At 43.0% G+C, this 20,928-nt stretch overlaps 1 protein-coding gene across 5 annotated transcripts in view; it reads right to left on the reverse strand.

Annotated features, from left to right (window-relative positions):
* The window catches only part of HFM1 (helicase for meiosis 1), a 93,072-nt gene that overhangs the window by 66,136 nt on the left and 6,008 nt on the right, over window positions 1-20,928 (reverse strand). Inside the window, exon 1 of one of the 5 annotated variants that reach the window (XM_072127512.1) lies at window positions 11,981-12,195. The exons of 3 other annotated variants lie outside the window; for them this stretch is intronic. Coding sequence is in view for 1 of the 2 variants with exons in the window: in XM_072127511.1 (XP_071983612.1) it covers window positions 8,421-8,449 (29 nt within the window). In the remaining variant the exon portion in view is untranslated. Of the gene's footprint in view, window positions 1-8,420; window positions 8,505-11,980; window positions 12,196-20,928 lie in introns of those variants that run through there. One more of the 5 variants, XM_072127511.1, reaches the window with a different exon arrangement.

Raw genomic sequence — 20,928 nt, forward strand, 5'->3', positions numbered from 1 at the left:
AGTGTCAGGCAACAATTAAAAGTGATAAGTGACAGTGCTGCACCTAAACATCTCATTCTGATCAGAGGAGTGTGTAGCGATTGCCATGGGCTTGTATGTGATCAGGTATGGATGGCTTAATGCAGTGTGATGAAAAAGGATGTGAGGAAATGCAGACGCACAGTGTAAGATAACAAGTTTATGCAAGAGATTTCACAAATGTTCTACAGCAAAAGTACAATGTAGATTTATAGCTGCTTATTGTACTAGTATACAGTATGTGCGGTGGAAAGGTTCTCAATGTGATATGTATTGAATAATAAAAAAACAATCATCTAACAGTGCAATTATGTCAGGGTTACATCTTAAAGGAAATCTACACTCAAATAAACCAGGGACACTTACTCATAGACCCAGGCACTGTGACTGTGGTTATCTGTTTATATTTGTCATGGTCTCCTTCCTTCTCAAATCTACTTTTAAAATGATGCTAATAATCCAGAAGGTCTCAGGGGGCATTTTCAGAGCCCCTCATGCTGCAGCTTCACTGGCTATTACACTGTCTCACTCGGATCCTCTGTTCCCTCAGCACTAATCCCCTCCCTCTGCCTGATCGAATCTCACTGCATCAAAGGAAGGTTCAGCACACAGTGGGAGGGAGTGCTCCTCCTAGTGTAACAGCCTGTGAAGCTACAGCACGGAGGTGCTCTGGTAACGCCACCCAGAGGTGGATTCCCTTTAATGAAGAAAGTAGTATTTCAGTGAAAAATGTAAAACCACAGTAATCCCGCTTTCACACATGCGTTTTGCCCAATACGTTTGCAATATGTGTCAAAATGTAATGAAAACACATCCAAAAATCATTGTAGGAAACCGGCCTGGATTGTGTAAAGCCAGACAATCTGGGTGTCAGGGAGCTATAAGAGATGGTGATTATAATGTTCTGTGGCTCAGTGAGATATCTTTCTTTACAAGCAGTAGAAGCATAGTGATAATACAGGGCTAGGAACTGACCATGCAATACCACCTGCAGCCCATGGTGTGGCACTCTTTCTATAGTAAAGCGCCCTCTTTCCCTAAATTTAGAGACATCCCCCTTTTTAATATCAGGCACAAAATGACATAGCTGTGTAGAAGAAGTACACGTCTTCAAAAAGGATGTTTTTGCCCTTAAGAGGGGTTTAGAGCAGATGCTAAATTCACAGTAAGTTAATGGGGCAAATTTACTTACAGGGTCACATGAGTTCACTGAAAGTGCATTGTCCGTGTATAATGCTGCGTGCGGTGATACACTAAGATCGGGCGCCAGAAATCTGTGCACCTGTTACATAGGGCTTGTGACACGATTTGAAAGTTAAATACGGCGCTCGGTCCGAATCAGTCGGACAGTCCTATGGCCTAATTCGTGTCGCATGGGGCCAGCGCAGCTGCGCCAACAAATGATCACGTGCGACACCATTGTAGCGCAGTTTTAGACCCGAAAAATGTCCACAGTCTGACAAAAGTGCGGGGCAAAGCCCTTAGTAAATTAGCTCCTATATATATTATTATCTGGAAAACAGAGTAACTTTCTATATACATCATTACTTCACCATTACATATGGATGACAGTGTGAGGTCTGGGATGTCAGTATCAGAGCATAAGGACTCTTCACACAGTATATAATAATAATAATAATAATAATAATCTTTATTTTTATAGCGCCATCAATCTGTAGTGCATTACAAATATTTAGTTTATAATTAATACATTTATTCAATAAAGTGCTATTTTTATATATAGATGCAATTCAGTAGGGAGCAAAACTTCCCCGGATAAGCTGCAGCCAGTATAATACTTAGTAAAGGCAAGTAATTCAGCTATGGGGAATGTGCATCTAATCATGCACACTACTATATGCATACCGTGAGCATAAAGCCAGGTTTAGGAGAGAAGAGGGGTGAGCGTTCCTCACTCTTCGCCTTTCCAATGAAACCCGAGCAGCCGGCGCTGCAATGCGGCACAATACAGGACATGTTGTATATTTTGCAGCGTGGTCACGGTGCGGTGAAACACCATGGGGGACATTTACTTAGAGTGTCGGTGTCTGCATTGGCTTTGTTATCGACCTGCTCTCGGAAAGAAGATACACATTTAATATTGTAGAGCTGTGCAGAGACATTTCTGTCCCCGAGCCCATTTTCTGTCCCTGGGACCAAAATCTGTCCCGAGCACCAGAAATGTGTCCAACAGTCCCTGCTAGACCAGTTTTCTTTTGGTCTACTTTCCGCCAGTTTACAGCGCCCAAAAATGGCTGTGACACATATTAATTCTGTCTGAGTTTCCACTCCGCCAAAGCCACGCCCCTTTTCGGAGAAGAGTCGGAGCAGACGGAAAAAGTCATTTTTTCTGTCCCCGACAGCTAATAAATAGGTCTGAGAGCAGAACATGTGGTGAGAGCGCCACAAAACTGGCGGAAACGCCATAGTAAATGTCCCCCCATGTGCCTTAGTCATCTATGGGGCCCATGCAAAACGTATGGCCAGATCACGTTTTCCCATATGTTAGCGTGCATGAGGCCTAGGGAAGGGAAAAAACACATAAGTGCCCGCAAATCGCATTTCTGTCAGGATTTTCGGGGATCGTGCTGCTGGGATAGCTATTTAGAAGGGGATTTTGGGGCACGCGATCAGATTTTGGCTCCACTGGCTTTCATGCGACACAAATCAGGGGGCGTGCCCTCGGACAACATGACTGATTCGGACTAAGAGCAGGATTTAAGTTAAGTTATAGCAATAAACCTGAATTCTACATTTTTCAGTAAATAATCAATACTCCACAGATTTGAGACTTTTCAAAAATATACTGCAGACTGCAAAAAATCTCCAAGAAACAACAAATATTGCTGTATGGTCGCGATTCCTGACGCTACCCTCCAAAACGTTGCCCAACAACCCCCAAAATGTGAGCAAAAATTAAAAACCGTCGCAGTAAACATTCCACAAATCTAGTGCACATCTATTGATACAATCCCCCAAGTGTCTCTGAAACATGATGCATACAAAGCTCATAGGACTCAATCATTTCACACTAACATAAACATATTATTCCAAACTTACATTTTTGGTTAATTTTGTTGTGTACTATTGTTCATGAGTAATGAGTAAACATACAGATACAATTCACGACTAAGTAAATGACTACATTCACACCCTCCGCTTAGATACTTCTGTATGGTAAGTGTCCTCAGTGAGGTTATTAATAAGCTGACAGGGACATCTAGTGGTACATTGTGAAAGTACAAAACTCAGTTTTGAAGTTGAACGTGATGTCATCAAATAGATTAGTAACACTAAGAAACCAATTGTGGCGATGGTTCATTGTGTTTTCTCAATGTTTGTCGATGTTTTGGTGCACTTCTGGTGTAAATTCTGTTTTGTGATTTTTCCATTGCACCAAATGAACATAAGACACAATGGGGCACATTTACTTACCCGGTCCTTGTCCAGCGATCATGGACTCCGGCGCTTTTCACTAAGATCGTGCACCGTACATACTGCATGTGTCGCTTCCCAACTCAGGTCCGCCGGAGTTCACCTTCTTCTTCCCGCTGCATGTAAGTGCATTATATTGCGACACAATTTAAATGTTAAACCCCACGCCGAGTCAGAATCCGACGGAACGTCTGACAGCCCGTCCCTCGATTTGAGTCGCATGAAATCCAGCGCAATTGCGCCAAAATCTGATTGCTTGCACCACAATACCCTTTTAAATGTGACGATCGGTAATCGTCGGAATATCCTATGTTTGGACGGCTCTGCAGACCCTTAGTAAATGAGCCCCAATATTATTTGCATAGACAAATTTTCAAAATACCGAATTCATGAATTGTGACCTTTTTGTTTAGATGCCAATTTTGGCGCAAATTTATGGCAGTCCCCACCCTGGTCTGTGTTCTGCGAATTTGGATAATATTTTGTGACGTTTTATGTTATTGTCTCAAACAACTCCCATAACTGAAGAACACTGCCAGCAGATTTATCAAGGACAAAGTCGCTTTAACCCCCTAACAACCTGACCCTTTTTTGTTTTTGCATTTTCATTTATTACTCCCCCACCTTCAAAAATCTCTAACTTTTTTTAATTTTTTAACGAGCTGTGTGACGGCTTGTTTTCTGCATAACAAATTGCACTTCATAGTGATGGTATTTAATATCCCAAGCCCTGTACTGGGAAGCAGGAAAAAAATTCTGAATGCAGTTAAAATGATGAAAAAACTAATTTGCGCCATTTTCTTGTGGGCTTGGATTTTACGGCTTTCACTGTGTGCCCCAATTGACATGATCATGGGGATACCATATTTGTATACCGTATATACTCGAGTATAAGCCGAGATCCCTAATTTTAACACAAAAACAGGGAAAAAATCTACTGACAGTTTATACAGTATATAGCCTGCGAGCCCCCTGTAGTATATAGCCCACCTTCCCCCATAGTATATAGCCTGCCAGCCCCCTGAAGTCTATAATCAGCCAGCCCCTGTAGTCTATAGCCTGCCTGCCCCCTGTAATATATAGCCTGCCATCCCCCTGTAGTATATAGCCTGTCTTCCCCCTGTGGTATATAGCCAGCCAGCCCCCTGTTGTAGATAGCCAGCCAGCCCGCTCCCTGTAGTAGATAGCTAGCCAGCCCGCCCCCTGCAGTAGATAGCCAGCCACCAAGCCCCCTGTAATAGATAGCCAGCCCCCTGTAGTAGGGATCACCCCCAGATGAACGCTTGACGACTGAAACGTACGTCCATGGGTAAGGGCACATGTGTTAACTGACCATGTTTAACACATCCTATATATCTGTGGGCATTGATCATAGTACCAATAAGAATGAAGTATGATGTAGATTTGTTTGGTTCCCCCCATGTGTATACAAGATCTGATTGTATTTCTTTTCACTTGAATGATATATGTTAGCACGTTTGACTTCAACCCACATTGTTTCTAGCCAGGTATATTGTATTCTGAGCATATTGTTGTCTAATTGAAAAATGGCTTATTTTAAAAATGTATTTACAATAAAATTGACCTTTCATTGACGTTTCAACTTTCATATGACTAGCATGTGGTGGAATTTCTTCTCTTTTGGTTCCCCTGTAGTAGATAGCCAGCCAGCCCCCTGTAGTAGATAGCCAGCCAGCCCCCTGTAGTAGATAGCCAGCCAACCCCTTTGTAGTAGATAGCCTGCCCTTAAAAAAAATAAACTCGGTACTCACCATTCTTCACGGCCCGTGCAGGTCCTCTTCTATCTGCGCGGCAGCTCCGTGATCAGCGCCTCTTCTTTCTTCAGGCCGGCACCACACGTCATGGTCTTGGCGCCGGCCTGAAGAAAGAAGAGGCGCTGACCACGGAGCTGCTGCACACATGAAGATAGAAAAGGAGTTGCCCGGGCCGTCTAAATGGTGAGTACCGAGTTTTTTTTTTTATATATATACCTGAGTATAAGCCAAGTGGGGAATTTTCAGCACAAAAATTGTGCTGAAAACTCGGCTTATACACAAGTACCGTATATACTCGTGTATAAGCCGAGTTTTTCAGCACAAAAAATGTGCTGAAAATCCTCAGCTCGGCTTATACACGAGTCAATAGGCAGCCCAGCACTTAAAATAAAAAACCTTATATACTGACCCTCCAGTGGCCCCGATACACAGCGCTGCTCCCCCGATGTCCGCGCTGCTCACCCGATGTCCACGCGGGTCCTCTTCTGTCTTCTATCTTCCTCTGTCTTCCGCAGGGCGCCGCCATGTTCTTCTCCGGCCGTCGCATAGTATGACGTCAGCAGCGGCCGCATCATACTATGCGCCTGCCGGGCGGGAAGAGCATGGCGGCGCCCTGCGGAAAACAGAAGATAGAGGAAGATAGAAGACAGAAGAGGACCCGCGTGGACATCGGGGGAGCAGCGCTGTGTATCGGGGCCACCGGAGGGTGAGTATATAAGTTTATTTATTTTTTGTTAGTATTGGGCAGGCTGTATACTTAAGGGGGCAGGCTGGGCAGGCTGTATACTTAAGGGGGCAGGCTGTATACTTAAGGGGGCAGGCTGGGCAGGTTGTATACTTAAGGGGGCAGGCTGGGCTGGCTGTATACTTAAGGGGGTAGGCTGGGCTGGCTGTATACCTAAGGGGGCAGGCTGGGCTGGCTGTATACTTAAGGGGGAAGGCTGGGCTGGCTGTATACTACTGGGGGCAGACTGGGCAGCCTGTATACTTAAGGGGGCAGGCTGGGCTGTATACTACTGGGGGCTGGCTGTATACTACTGGGGGCTGGCTGGGCTAGCTGTATACTACTGGGGGCAGGCTGGGCTGGCTGTATACTACTGGGGGCAGGCTGGGCAGGCTATATACTACTGGGGGCTTGCTGGCTATATACTGGGAGGCTGTGACCAATGCATTTCCCACCCTCAGCTTATACTCGAGTCAATAGGTTTTCCCAGTTTTTGGTGGTAAAATTAGGGGTCTCGGCTTATACTCGGGTCGGCTTATACTCAAGTATATACAGTATATACAATAGGTTTTCTAATGTTTTCATAAATTTACAAAAATTAATAAAAAAAGCAATTCTTCATTTTGCCATCTTCTGGCGCTTATTTTTATTGAATTACTTATATTTTGCAAAATGCCAAAATATTTTTCTGTTACGGGGTTAAACACCAGGAAAAAACGTTATTATATTTTACTATAATCAGATCTAATGTGCCCCCCTCCCCCTCCCCTGATAAATAACTATAGATTATATATATATATCTATATATCTATTATAGATATATAGTAGATTATAAAGATAGAATATATAGAAATATAGAAAAAAGCCAATGTGGCTAACTAGTCTTGTAAGGAGAGCAATTAGCGAGAAAGATAAGGCATTCACGGTGCTTAAATGCGAAGGTAGCAATGAGGCGTTACAGGATATTTGAGAGAAAAATAAATGCTTTAAAAAGCAAATAAAGGTCACAAATATAGAGACTGAGAGAAATATTGCAAGGGAGAGCAGAAATAATCAAATTATTTTTCAAGTATATACAGGCGGTCCCCTACTTAAGAACACTCGACTTACATACGACCCATAGTTACAAACGGACCTCTGGATATTGGTAATTTCTTGTACTTTAGTCCTAGGCTACAATAAACAGCTGAAACAGTTACCACAGGTGTCTGTAATGAAGCTTTAGTGTTAATATTGATTCTTATGACAACCCAACATTTTTTAAATCCAATTGTCACAGAGACCAAAAAAGTTCTGGCTGGGATTACAATGATAAAATATACAGTTCCGACTTACATACAAACTCAACTTAAGAACTGCCTGTAAATGATAAGAAACTAAAAACTGAGAATGTGGGCCATCTGAGGAATGACATGGGGGTCATGGTGGAGGTGAGGAAAATTCTCTTTGGAATGTCAACAGTTTAACCCAGGAAGAGGGTTGTCGCCTCACAACCACTAAGATAGATAAATCAGATGGCATACACCCCTGAGTTCTGCATGAACTGTGTACCGTGATAGACAGACCGTTATTTTTAATATTTGAAGATTCCCTGAGGACTGCTTATGTTCCACAGGACTGGCGCATAGCAAATGTGGTACCAATATACAAAAAAGGATCAAAAAGCGATCCTGGAAACCACAGACCTATGAGTTCTAAGATTGGGTTGACGTTACCAGCGGAGTGCCACAGGGGTCAGTATTGGGGCCACTTCTTTTTAATATTTTTATTAATGACCTTGTAGTGGGTTTACACAGTCAAGTTTCAATATTTGCAGATGATACTAAGCTGTGTAAAGTAATTAATACTGAGGCCGATAGTTTAGCATTACAAAGGGATTTGTGGAAACTTGTGGAGTGGGTAAAGAAATGGTTGATGAGGTTTAATGTAGATAAATGTAAAGTTATGCACTTGGCCATAGAAACAAACATTACTTTGTAAAACCGGCGCTGAAAAAGACTTGGGGGTATTTTAAAATAAATTTGTGTCGCAAAAATAGCACTCACATACACTGAGACGGAGGAGGTAAATTCAGCGGACTTCACCTGGTGGACATCAGGCGCACGAACTTAGTGAATTCCGGCAGAACACGAATCAGCGTCGGAGAACGCGCCGCTGGGTCGCGACAGGACCGGATAAGTAAATCTGCCCCATAGTTTTGCCCTTATACAAATCCCTGGTCAGACCACACATGGAATATTGTGTACAGTTTTGGCCACCAGTGTATTAAAAGGATATAGTAGAGCTGGAACAGGGGCAGAGGAAAGCAACCAGGATTATTAGGGGAATGGGGGGATTAGAATACAATGACAGATTACAAAATTTGGGATTATTCAGTTTAGAAAAAAGACGACTGAGGGGAGACCTCATTACAATGTACAAATACCTGAACAGACAGTACAAGGATCTCTCCAAAGATCTTTTTATACCTAGGCCTGTGACCAGGACAAGGGGGCATCCTCTACGCCTAGAGGAGAGGCGATTCTACCATCAACATAGACAAAGGTTCTTTACTGTAAGAGCAGTGAGACTATGGAACTCTCTGCCGCAGGAGGTTGTTATGGAGGACTCTATGTACATGTTCAAGAGAGGCCTGGATGCCTTTCTGTAGAGAAAAAATATCACGGGTTATGGGGATAAAACATTTATTTAATTCTTAAAGGTTGGACTTGATGGACTTGCGTCTTTTTCCAGCCTTATATACTATGATAGCGAGAGCTCTCACTAATGTTTGTGGGCAGGAAGTCAGTGTGTGTCAGTGTGAGCTCCTCCTGGAATGCTGGGGGGAGGGGCGGTTGCAGAGAGCAGAGAAGAGCTCAGCTCCACAGCATTAGACAAGATGGCTGCCGACCCTAAAGTCAGAACATCCGGGGTTGGAAACTAGGGGAAAGTGAAATTGTGTACGCAAGGACTGATAGAGACAGGTTGGAATTATATCTGTGAAATGCTGTATTTTTGTTAATAACAGTGAATTAGAGCATGTGTTAATTTGCTATTCTGAGTATATTTAAGAAACTTGTCTTCATAGGAATTAGGCCCGTTCCACACTTGCGAGTGTGATGTGATGAACTGCCGGGAACGCACGGCCCAAACGCTGCACCGCGGGAGTGAACTGACATGCTGAGTTCACTCCCACGGTGCAGCGTTCGGGCCGTGCGTTCCCGGCAGCTTGCATTGCGAGTGTGATGCAAGTTCATCGCATCACACTCGCAAGTGTGGAACGGGCCTTAAGCTCACTATATTTTTTTAGGATACAGGCAGTCCCCGGGTTACGTACAAGATAGGGTCTGTAGGTTTGTTCTTAAGTTGAATTTGTATGTAAGTCGGAATTGTATACTTTATCATTGTAACTCCAGACAAACCTTGCTCATTGTGACAATTTTAAAAATTTTAAAAATGTTGGGTTGTCATCAGAACCAGGGTTAACAATAAAGCTTCATTAAAGACACCTGTCACAACTGTTATAGCTGTTTATTGTAGTCTAGGGCTAAAGTACAGAAAATTACCAATTAGTCCAGAGGTCCGTTTGTAACTAGGGGTCCTCTGTAAGTCGGGTGTTCTTAAGTAGGGGACTGCCTGTGTGTATATATATATATTTAAAGGACATCTTTTTATTTAAAGGACGCCTATCACCAGGATGAAGGATTGTAAACCAAGTACACTTACATGCTAGTGTGTGCCCCCTCTGGCAGGATCCACTCGTCCTTAACCCCTTAAGGACCAGGCCCTTTTTCGTTTTTGCGTTTTTATTTTTCACTCCCCACCTTCAAAAATCTATAACTTTTTTATTTTTCCATGTACAGAGCTGTGTGGTGGCTTATTTTCTGCGTAACAAATTGCACTTCGTAGTGATGGTATTAAATATTCCATGCCGTGCACTGGGAAGCGGGAAAAAAATTCTAAATGCAGTGAAAATGATGAAAAAACACATTTGCGCCATTTCTTGTGGGCTTGGTTTTTACAGCTTTCACTGTGCACCCCAAATGACATGTCTATTTCATTCATTGGGTCAATACGATCACGGGGATACCAAATTTGTATAGGTTTTATAATGTTTTCATACATTTACAAAAATTAAAACCTCCTGTACAGAAAAAAAATTCTTCATTTTGCAGTGTTCTTGCGCTAATAACTTTTTCATACTTTGGTGTATGGAGCTGTGGGTGGTGTCATTTTTTGCGACTTCTGATGACGTTTTCAATGCTTCTATTTTTAGGACTGTTCGACATTTTGATCACTTTTTATAGAATTTTTTCTATTTTTCAAAATGGCAAAAAAATGCCATTTGCGACTTCGGGCGCTATTTTCCGCTACGGGGTTTAACGCAGTGAAAAACGGTTATTATATTTTGATAGATCGGACATTTTCGGACACGGCGATACCTATTGTGTTTATGATTTTTACTGTTTATTTATATTTATATCCAGGGCAGCCATCAGGAAATTCGGGGCCCCATACAGCAAAAGTGTCTGGGCCCCAACACACCCCAAAACCGAACAAGCCTCCTGCCCCCCGCAGTGACCTTTCACAAACAGGGTTTGAGGCCTGTTGCTATGACAAGGCACACTCTTCTGGTAGATTGCCAATAGGAGTCATACTTTTGGTCAAGTATATTTATTATAGTGCAAATATGGCATCAAAAACTAAAGCATGGTGAACAGTAAACATATAAAAGTGTTTAACAGACAACATATAACAAATATAACATTATAAAGTGCAATTGCTAGGGCCGCCACTATCTTTTAATGTTTTAATAAAGAATTGTGTTAATTACCAGTGGGGGTGCTCCAGTGCACCTAAGGGCTCTTTACGTCACCCTGCCACCAGTCCTGAGGTAATCTGAAGTCCTGGTACCTGTGCCTGCTCAGCAACCTCTGTGAATCACTGCATAAGGGTCAGGACTTCATATTTCCTCAGAACCAATGGGAAGGAAAAGAAGGAGCGTTCATTGCATGCCCCAAGGAAACCTAAAGTCCCTGCACCTGCACACTGATTCACAGAGGCTGCTGAGCAGGCACAGGTATCGGGATTTCGGATCACCGCAGTCCGCAGGACTGGCCGCTGGGTGACATAAGGAGCCCTTAGGTGCACTGGAGCACTCCCACTGCTCCTAAGCTGGTAATTAACATAATTCTTTATAAAAGCATTAAAGGATAACCATAGAGGCCATTTTGATGGAACTTACAGTGCTGAAGTCAGGGTCATCAGGTGCATAGCATGATACCTTCAGGTACTATGCTGTGCACCTGGTGCTCGATTCCCTTTAAACAAGGGATATATATAAAGACAAAATACTCATGTACCACACTATAAAAATAACTTTATTAGATGCATGCATCTATAAGTGTGTAGTCACAAGAATGCCAATAAATAAGCATCAGCATTCAATGGATAAAGTAAATGCAACAATGTTTATAAATATATGTAAACTTCACCATAGGTGTAAACAAAAAATTAAACCAACTCAAATCACTTTGAGCCTCTATTGCAACAAACAGTTGGTCCCAGCAGCTCCAAAAAAGTGTACAGTTGGTGCAACATGGTCCTTGTGCTGACTGCATCACAAGGACTGCACTTCTCACATCATAACCCATATATGATGCAGGGAGCTCTGAGCACTTGGAGCTGCAGTGAACTGTAATGACATCGTTTGTCTTTACAGTGCACTGCCACTCCAAGCACTGTGGAATTCCTTGCATTATAACTGGCTTAGGGTGCAGTCCTTGTGACGCGGTCAGCAAGGACCATGTTCTACAAACTATACTCTGGCCTGAAGCCACATCAGCTAGATCTTGGCAAAGTAACCGCAAATTCAGATTCACGGAGCAATCAGTCTTCTTACTTTCAGATTTGCAAAATCTTTTATCAAATTCCGCTACCTGTTCAGAAAATGCTGAAAACTTTACTAACAATTAACATCCCTACAGACAGCTCCCTGACACTGTGTGACTGACTACAGGATCTGGGAGTCATTAGTGGCATCTAGTACCTTATAGATGACAATCTCTTCCATCAGGAGAACTTTATTCCGGGTTCTCCAATCCATGACGTATCACTGCTGAATTCACAGCTGGATATCTTCAGCTCCGTGCAGCATCTCCACCCGGCGTCCCTAAAAATACCACAGTCACTTACAGTATAAAGTCTCCTGGATAACAACACTGCGCTCCTAAATAACCCTCACAACACAAGTGACCGCACGCTACCCCACATAGAACACATCCCCTCATTATTGATATGCTGCCCCCCCCCACAATGATTTATTTGATATGCTGCCCCCCACAAGGAATGAAATGATATGCTGCCCCCCCACAATGAATAAAATGATATGCCGCCCCCTCCCCCACAAGGAATGAAATGATATGCCGCCCCCCACAATAAATGAAATGATATGCCGCCCCCCACAATGAATTAATTGATATGCCGCCCCCCCCCCCACAATGGATTAAATGATATGCTGCCCCCCCACAATGGAATAAATGATATGCTGCCCCCCCACAATGGAATAAATATGCTGCCCCCCACAATGAATTAAATGATATGCCGCCCCCCCCACAATGGATTAAATAATATGCTGCCCCCCCCCCCCCACAATGGATTAAATAATATGCTGCCCCCCACAATGGATTAAATGATGTGCTGCCCCCCCACAATGGAATAAATGATATGCCGCCCCCCCCAATGGATTAAATAATATGCTGCCCCCCCCCCCCCACAATGGATTAAATAATATGCTGCCCCCCCACAATGGATTAAATGATATGCTGCCCCCCACAATGAATTAAATGATATGCTGCCCCCCCCACAATGAATTAAATGATATGCTGCCCCCCCCCACAATGAATTAAATGATATGCTGCCCCCCCCCCACAATGGATTAAATGATATGCTGCCCCCCCACAATGAATTAAATGATATGCCGCCCCCCACAATGGATTAAATGATATGCTGCCCCCCCCCACAATGGATTAAATGATATGCTGCCCCCCCCCACAATGAATTAAATGATATGCTGCCCCCCCACAATGGAATAAATGATATGCTGCCCCCCCACAATGGAATAAATGATATGCTGCCCCCCCCACAATAGAATAAATGATATGCTGCCCCCCCCCCAATGGAATAAAATGATGTGCTGCCCCCCCCACAATGGAATAAATGATGTGCTGCCCCCCCACAAGGAATTAAATGATGTGCTGCCCCTCCACACTGAATTATTTAATATGCTGCCTCCTCCCCCACCATGAATTATATAATGTTCTGCCCCCATATTTTAATAAGCCCCCACCATGTTTTTACTGCTATTTGATTTAAAAAAAAAAAAAACTCGTACTCACCTCAGGCTCCCACATCTTCTTTCTTCAGCCCGCGGCCAGGCAGGAAAGGGTGCGCGGCCGCGTGATGACGTCATCGCGCGGCCGCGCATCCTAATTCATGGAGGGATGTGGCCGGAAGACAACCCCGGCGCACATCGCTCCAGTAATAGTGCTCGAGCGGCCGTTTCCGGCCGCATCGAGCACTATACAGTGACGGGCAGGAGCTTCCGGTCCGGACGGACGGAGGTCCCTGCCCGTCTACCGTGGAGAGTGTCGGGGCCTGCCGGGGCCCCAGCAGGAGCATGAATATCGGCGCTATTGGAGCGCCAGGACGGGGGCCCCCAACCAATAAATTCGGATCCGGGGGCCCGGCGCTAGCGCTCCAATAGCGCCAATGATGATCCGGCTCTGCTCATGGCAGATGCGGCCCTGCGGGCCCCCCCCTAGTGTCTTAAAGTCCGGGCCCCATAGGGCAGTACCAGTTGTACTGCCCTATCGGCGGCCCTGTTTATATCAGTTCTAGGGAAAGGGGGGTGATTTGAATTTTTATGTTTTTTTAATATAATTTTTTTTTTTTTACTTTTTTTTATTTATTTTTTTTACTATTTTACAGACTCCCTAGGGTACTTTAACCCTAGGTTGTCTGATTGATCCTACCATATACTGCCATACTACAGTATGGCAGTATATGGGGATTTTGCATACCATCTATTATAATGTGCAGATCGCACATTATAATAGATAGCCCCGATCATGACAGCCTGGGATCTTTGTGTGATCCCAGGCTGTCATGGCAACGGATCGCCGCTCCCCGGTGACGTCACGGGGAGTGACGATCGGAGCCAAGATGGCGGCGCCCACGCGCCGCCGGCTCTTTAATGCCGCCGGCAGCTTTGCCGGCGGCAATCAAAGGGTTAACACCCGCGATCGGTGCAAGCACCGATCGCGGGTGTTAGCGACGGGCGTTTGCTTCATTATGAAGCAAACGCCCGGTGAGTATGAAGAGGGCTCAGCCTGTGAGCCCTCTTCATACTCCCCCATGCGCAGTAAGACGTAAGGGTACGTCTTATTGCGCTATGGGGTTAAAGGGGTTTTCCCACAAAAGAAAATTCTCACATTTCAATCCCCTGGTAATATTAACACATTAAAGATCATTTTAACTCCTTACTTTACAATGTTACTCAGTTTTATTGCTGTTTTAGCTTCAGCATAAATTAAGATCATTAACCATTACCAGTGATGAGCTTAGTCAAACCTGAATTTTAAGATCCTTTTTGGATACTGTAACTTTTAAAATGCTGCTGGCCAAGTCACCAATGGCATGTGAAGTACTGCAGCCTTAAGCTTGCTAGGGCTTGCATGCCATCAGCACCGCCATCATTGGTCCCAGTGTGTGACTGCAGCCATTAAAATGCTGCTGGCGACTTTGACAGCAGCAATTAAAAAGTTAAAACCAGCAATTTGCGGGGGTTAACTGTGGTGTTAACTGCGCCGTACTTTTCAGTTCGGGTCCACTTAACACTAACGTTATCTGTATATTGTCAAACAGGCTAACACCTCCCAGTTCATGTTTCTTACATGGTAGCAGCATTCAGAAAATAAACTGTACATTGAGATTGATTGTGTTAAGTCAAGGAGACAAAGAGTTTAGCACTGAAGTCAAGCTCTCTCCACCTCAATCCATTTACTGTAATTGGCAGCCCTTCAGCAAGAGAAATTAGTAATTGGCTCTCCTGAAGTTTGGTGCATGACATCCATCACAGCAGAGGGGAGTTTATGAATTGGGAAGAGCTTGACTTCAGCACTGAGCTCTCTGTTTCAATTCTATATCAATTTACATCTCACTTCAAATTTTATTTTCTGGATGATGCCAACCTATTGGGTCATGAATGAAACCTGATCTAGAAGGTGTTCAGATGCTTCACAACAAACTGGTAGTGGTTTATTAAGTCAATTTCTGCTGATAGGTTCCCTTTAATCATCACACCATCCAAAACATTGCCTTTAGTTAATTTTGGTGCTTTGCTAATATTTTTAGTTAACATCAAACATGGAAATACACATTATGGACAACATTTTTCAATAGGTCATTGTTTCAAAAGTCTTGTGGTTAATTCAGACGTATGCTGGCTGCAGATTAATGCGGAGCACATCATGATTACAGTTTGGTGCTATTTTTGTGGGGAAGCAGGGACACCATGTATCATATATTCCTATATATACCCATCTGTGGTAGATTAAAGGGGTATTCCGGGAATATGAACGTCTGACACAAAAACCCATGATGATATAAATAAATTAATACAACAATACTCAATGTCATTAGTCACAAGATGGAGCTTAAATAGTTTGATTTTATGATTTACAAAATTTATGGCCTCTCTAAAGTAGGTGGAGTTATCACCAAGATGGCCCCCATTGGAAACTACAAGTCCCATGATCCTTTAGTTCTCAGTAACTCCTCCTCCCTCTTATTCTCTGCTCCCAGTGATGCTCCTGTTCTGTTACCATAGTAATGATGTGTAACTGCCATCACCACAAAACTGGCCATACTGGATGCACTGCAACCAACTGACTACAGCAAAACATAGTGAAGATCACATGACCTGCCCAGGCAGGTGCAGGACATGTGATGTGGACGTGTGACCAGCGGCCATCTTCTGTCCTGTGTCTTCTCCGCAACGGACCGTGCGGAAGAAATTAACGGACTGATTAAAGGGCCAGTAGCATTTTAATTTTTCATTACAGTCTATGTCACCAGAATTTTCTGCTAAGGGGAGCAAAATTTTAAATAACAACTAATTACACACCAGCTTATATTTTGAGTACCCATTTGTATATGAATTATGCTGATTCCTGGAATACCACTTTAAGCAAATCTGGCCAGTGGCTGATTCGGGATTTACAGATTGACCATATTCATGTGCCAAGCACCGTAGATTTCATTCAAAGGACAATATTGTTATCAGCAGGGGCGTAACTACAGTGGTATCAGCCATAGCAGCTGCTATGGGGCCCACAGCGCCAGGGGTTCCCCGTCATTCATCCTGTCGCACTAAAGAATGGAGGTTGTGCACTATTATATACATATAATGCTGCACATGGTACAGCATAATATGTATATAACGTTTTTGTGATGTATACATGCTGTATATGTGTGTATATCTGTGATGTGTATATGGTGTATGTGTGTATAAACTGTATTTGTGGATATTGGTGTAAATTTGTATATGTATGTGTGTGTATATGCTCCAAATGTGTGTTTGAGTGAATAACTTTATGTGTAAGTATATAAGTATATATAGTTTATGAGTGTATAAATGTGTGTGATTGTAACTCGTATGAGTGAGTATACAAGTATGTATATTTTTTAAGTGGGAAAGGAGTTCCCATTCAGAAGCCTGCTATGAGGCCCTGCCTCTCCAAGTTACGCACCTACTTATCAGTCATCTTCTTCAGAATATTTGGCCAAAACCAGGAGTGTTACCCAAACAGAGAAAATTATACTCTCACCAAAATGTTTCTGTTGAGCAGATCGAGCTTGACCAGACTCTTAGACTTCTCCGTATACACAAGTAGGAATAGATCAATCATGCCAAGCCGGATTGGGAGAAGCTCAAGGACCAAAAGACTAGAAACTTTGTATTAATAAGTGATAAAACACTGCATCTATAGCCACAAGGTATAATGCCATATCCCATTCATGCCTCTGCTCTGTACAGTCATTGTATATTCTATGTTGAACTATAAAAAAGGGAATCTAAACTTAGACCTTGTGGTGTAAATGATCTGTCACTCTTCTCCTAACTATTCATGCTTGGGGACCGGCATGTAATCTTTTGAAGCTACAAAGATTCGGAGCATATGGTAGATCAGGTGTTGGACTTGGGGGAAATCAAAAATTAAACTGTCTTGGAGCGGGTACGAGTCTTTGTGCTGTATTTTTAATGTGTTGTTGTATATTTAATGTGTTTTTGTATATTTAATGTGTTTTTGGTGTGCAAGTCAGAAGAGGCCAGGAAAGCAAAGGAGCAATTGCCTGAAAAAATATTTCTATTAACAGTGTCACCTGAAATTTAAAAGCCTGTTTATTTTAAAACAGATGTTCCATGCAAACTAAAATTGCCATAGGCAAATCGATTTGGAGCAGGCAATTTCTACAAGTGCGGGCAGAAAGAAGACAAAATGAAAAACCTGCTTGGAGTATGTAACGCGCTGCACTGTCCTATCTGCATCTCCAAAAAACAACAGTAATGATACGGGCTATGCCAGAAACATCCATGGTTGTCCATAGCAATCATCAGACCAAATGGGGGGCATAGTACATCCTGTACATTACAGAAATCTCCTGTTGGCTATGTCACTTTACCCATTAAAGGAAACCTACCATTTCAGATCGTCGGTGTAAGCTGTAAACACCGAGCACCAGCTCAGGGTGAGCTGGTGCCGGTGCTTAGTTTCGTTAGTGTTATAAACCGCGGTATCGCGGTTTTAACACTTTTTAAACTTTATAGCAGAAGCTGCTTCGGCGCTGCGAGCGACCGTGCGCGCGCAACGCCTGCGGCATTTCCTATGTAGGCGCGCACACGATCGTAAAAACAAAGCATAAAAGGGACAGTAAAAGCATAAAAAGACAGTAAAAACAAAAGCATAAAAAAGTTTTTAAAAAAAGTTTACAAATAAACATAAAATTCTCCTAAATGCCTACCTGATCGCTTTTACCATGTATAACAATACCCAAATATTGTCTCTAGCAATCAGCACCCTAGCCCTTCCACAGTAATAGCAGTGTTAGACTCGGAAGATACTGATAAAGCTAGCGAACACTGCACTGCCATACCCTCAGAATACTTCTGTATTCATGAGGGGCGGTCTGAGGCCCTCCCCTCTCCTCTGCTTTTCTCTGGGCCCACACCATAGGCCGGTGGTGACTCCCAGGCTTCATTCCCACAGTCACCGCCTCCTCGGACAGCCCTCTCATGAATACGTCGGAGGGTTCTGGGGCTGTGTAGTGCAGTATTTGCTAGCTTTATCATTATGTTCCAATAAAGCTACATTTTAACACTGGTTTTACTGGGGAAGGGCTAGATCCTAGAGCCAATATTCGGATGACAGGTCTTCTTTAAGCTGTGGCAGATCTATGCCAGAGATGGATGTTTGCTGCATTATGCCGAGCGCATAATTTACTGGGTTCAAAGTGCCAACAGTTCATTCAATGAGTGGCCTCCTCAGACCACTGTACATCAACTCCTGTGCTGTCTTCTGGTCCAAGGAGGCCAGGGCCCCTTGACCCCCCTGAATCAGATGCCAGAGTGGGGTAAGAAGGCTTTTTTTCCCTTGCCCGGCCGGGGTTTTTTCCATAATTATGAAAGACCCCTTTAAAGTTAGCAGGGGGAAAATGTAAAAGAAGATTAGCTTAGCTTAAGGAAAAATCAGGTGCGTCCTAGGAGCCAGGAAAAAGAGTTGGAAACATGTTGCTAACTAGGAAAGGGAGCATACCCACCAGTAATTCTACATGACCCACCCTAAGCTTAGATATATTTCATAGCTATTAGGGTCGGATCACACTATAGAGATATATATTTTGACAGAAAGGAATAAAGGAGATCCCACAGATGACGGCTTGGTGAACCGCATGTATAGAAAGCATTGGAGATCCTATAGAGAATGAAGACATATTGGCGCATAGCTAGTACTATGGAGTGATGATCGGATGATACGACTGGTTATGTGTTGTGATTTATTAGTGATAGATGTTCTTATCAATATTATTTTCAACTTAAATATAATCAAATTGAGATAAGTATTTAACTTTTAAGATTAAATCAGATTAAATCACCAGCCATCAATTTGTTCTTTCGTACAAAATCTTCATCTCTGGTACAGTTTCTTCTCAATTTTTGGAACTGATCAAATGGAACCTTGGTTTTATATTTAACATAATGTAGAAACTTCAAAACTAAAAATTTAAAAGGGATAAAGGAGGGGCTCTGGTAAATCCACCAGGAGCCCTTCAGGGTAATTAGCATACTTTTAAAAGTTATTTTTAGCATGAACAAATATAAGAATATTACCACAGTCACAGTGCCTGGATCCCGTGGTTTATCATACTTCATTTTGATGGTAAATTTTCTTTTATGATGGCTTCTGACTTATGACGGCAACTATTGAAAGTGTTTCTTATGATGCAGAACCTTTGTACAAAATTTCTTGCTGAGGTAGTCAGAGCTGTGTTATCACATCTGGCACCAGCACTGAGGGCGGCTGCACATAACTGGGGTCAATCCAACACCAGCCTAAACCCTTAGGTGCCACAGTCATCTATGGATGGTAGGGGCTATTCAGCAGCCTGAAAAGGCGATTGGGGGTGCTTATGGTCTTACATAACAGCTGGGGGTCTAAAGAAGATTCTGTGGTATTAATCTATTAGGCAGTGAATGCATATGCCCCTCAATAAATAAGGTATAAACATGCACTATATATTGTCAGCCCTACAACAAACCAGGATGGCCACCTATCATGACACTTATTCTGTATGTTCAAAAACTTACAAAAATTTAAAAGAAAACATGAAAATCTGTGACTGACCTGCAGAATTTTAATCAAATGCAAAAATTTAAGATAACCCTATCATGTCATGCCGTCTGTAAGGGTGAACGGATAAGGCTCAGAAGCAGAGCCCTCTCTTTATATGGTGGTCTGCACCTAATGGTGCTGTACTGTGGCACTTAAAAAGGACTTGTCTCCCAAAAACTACACACTGCAGAGCCATAACTTCAGAAGTGGTCTGGCGTATCCATGCGGGGGCCGTCCGAGGCGCTGCTTCTTCCCCGGACCGTCCCCTCAGGAATACGCCGGACCGCTGTGAGCTTGGTTCCGTTAAAACTAGCAGTTTATCACCTCTAAAAATGGGCTAGCCGCTAAAATAAGCAGACTGTGGTGCATGAGCGCCACCATATGGGCACCGATCAGTACAGCAGGACCAATTTGTAATTGTGGCTAATCTCTTAAAGGAAACCTACCACATGATATGGTAGGTGTAAGATGGAAATATCGAGCTGGAAAAAGCAGCTTCGGCCATAAAGATTAAAAAGTGTTTTAAACCGCAATGCAGCACCCTGAGCTGGTGCTCGGTATTTCCATCTTACACCTACCATATCACGTGGTAGGTTTCCTTTAACCCCTTCCCACCGCAGCCCTTTTTCGTTTTTGCGTTTTCATTTTTCACTCCCCACATTCAAAAATCTGTAACTTTTTTATTTTTCCGTGTACAGAGCTGTGTGACGGCTTATTTTCTGCGCAACAAATTACACTTCAAAATGGTGGTATTTAATATTCCATGCCGTGTACTGTGAAGCGGGAAAAAAATTCCAAATGCAGTGAAATTGGTAAAAAAAACGCATTCGTGCCGTATTCTTGTGGGCTTGGATTTTATGGATTTCACTGTGAGCCCCAAATGACAAGTCTACTTTATTCTTTGGGTCGGTGCGATTACGTGGATACCAAATTTGTATACGTTTTATAATGTTTTCATACATTTAAAAAAAATGATACCTAATGTGTTTATGATTATTTATATTTATATCAGTTCTAGGGAAAGGGGGGGTGATTTGAATTTTTA

The sequence above is a fragment of the Engystomops pustulosus genome, chromosome 10 (genome assembly GCF_040894005.1).
Source record: "Engystomops pustulosus chromosome 10, aEngPut4.maternal, whole genome shotgun sequence".
Classification (NCBI taxonomy): Eukaryota; Metazoa; Chordata; class Amphibia; order Anura; family Leptodactylidae; genus Engystomops; species Engystomops pustulosus.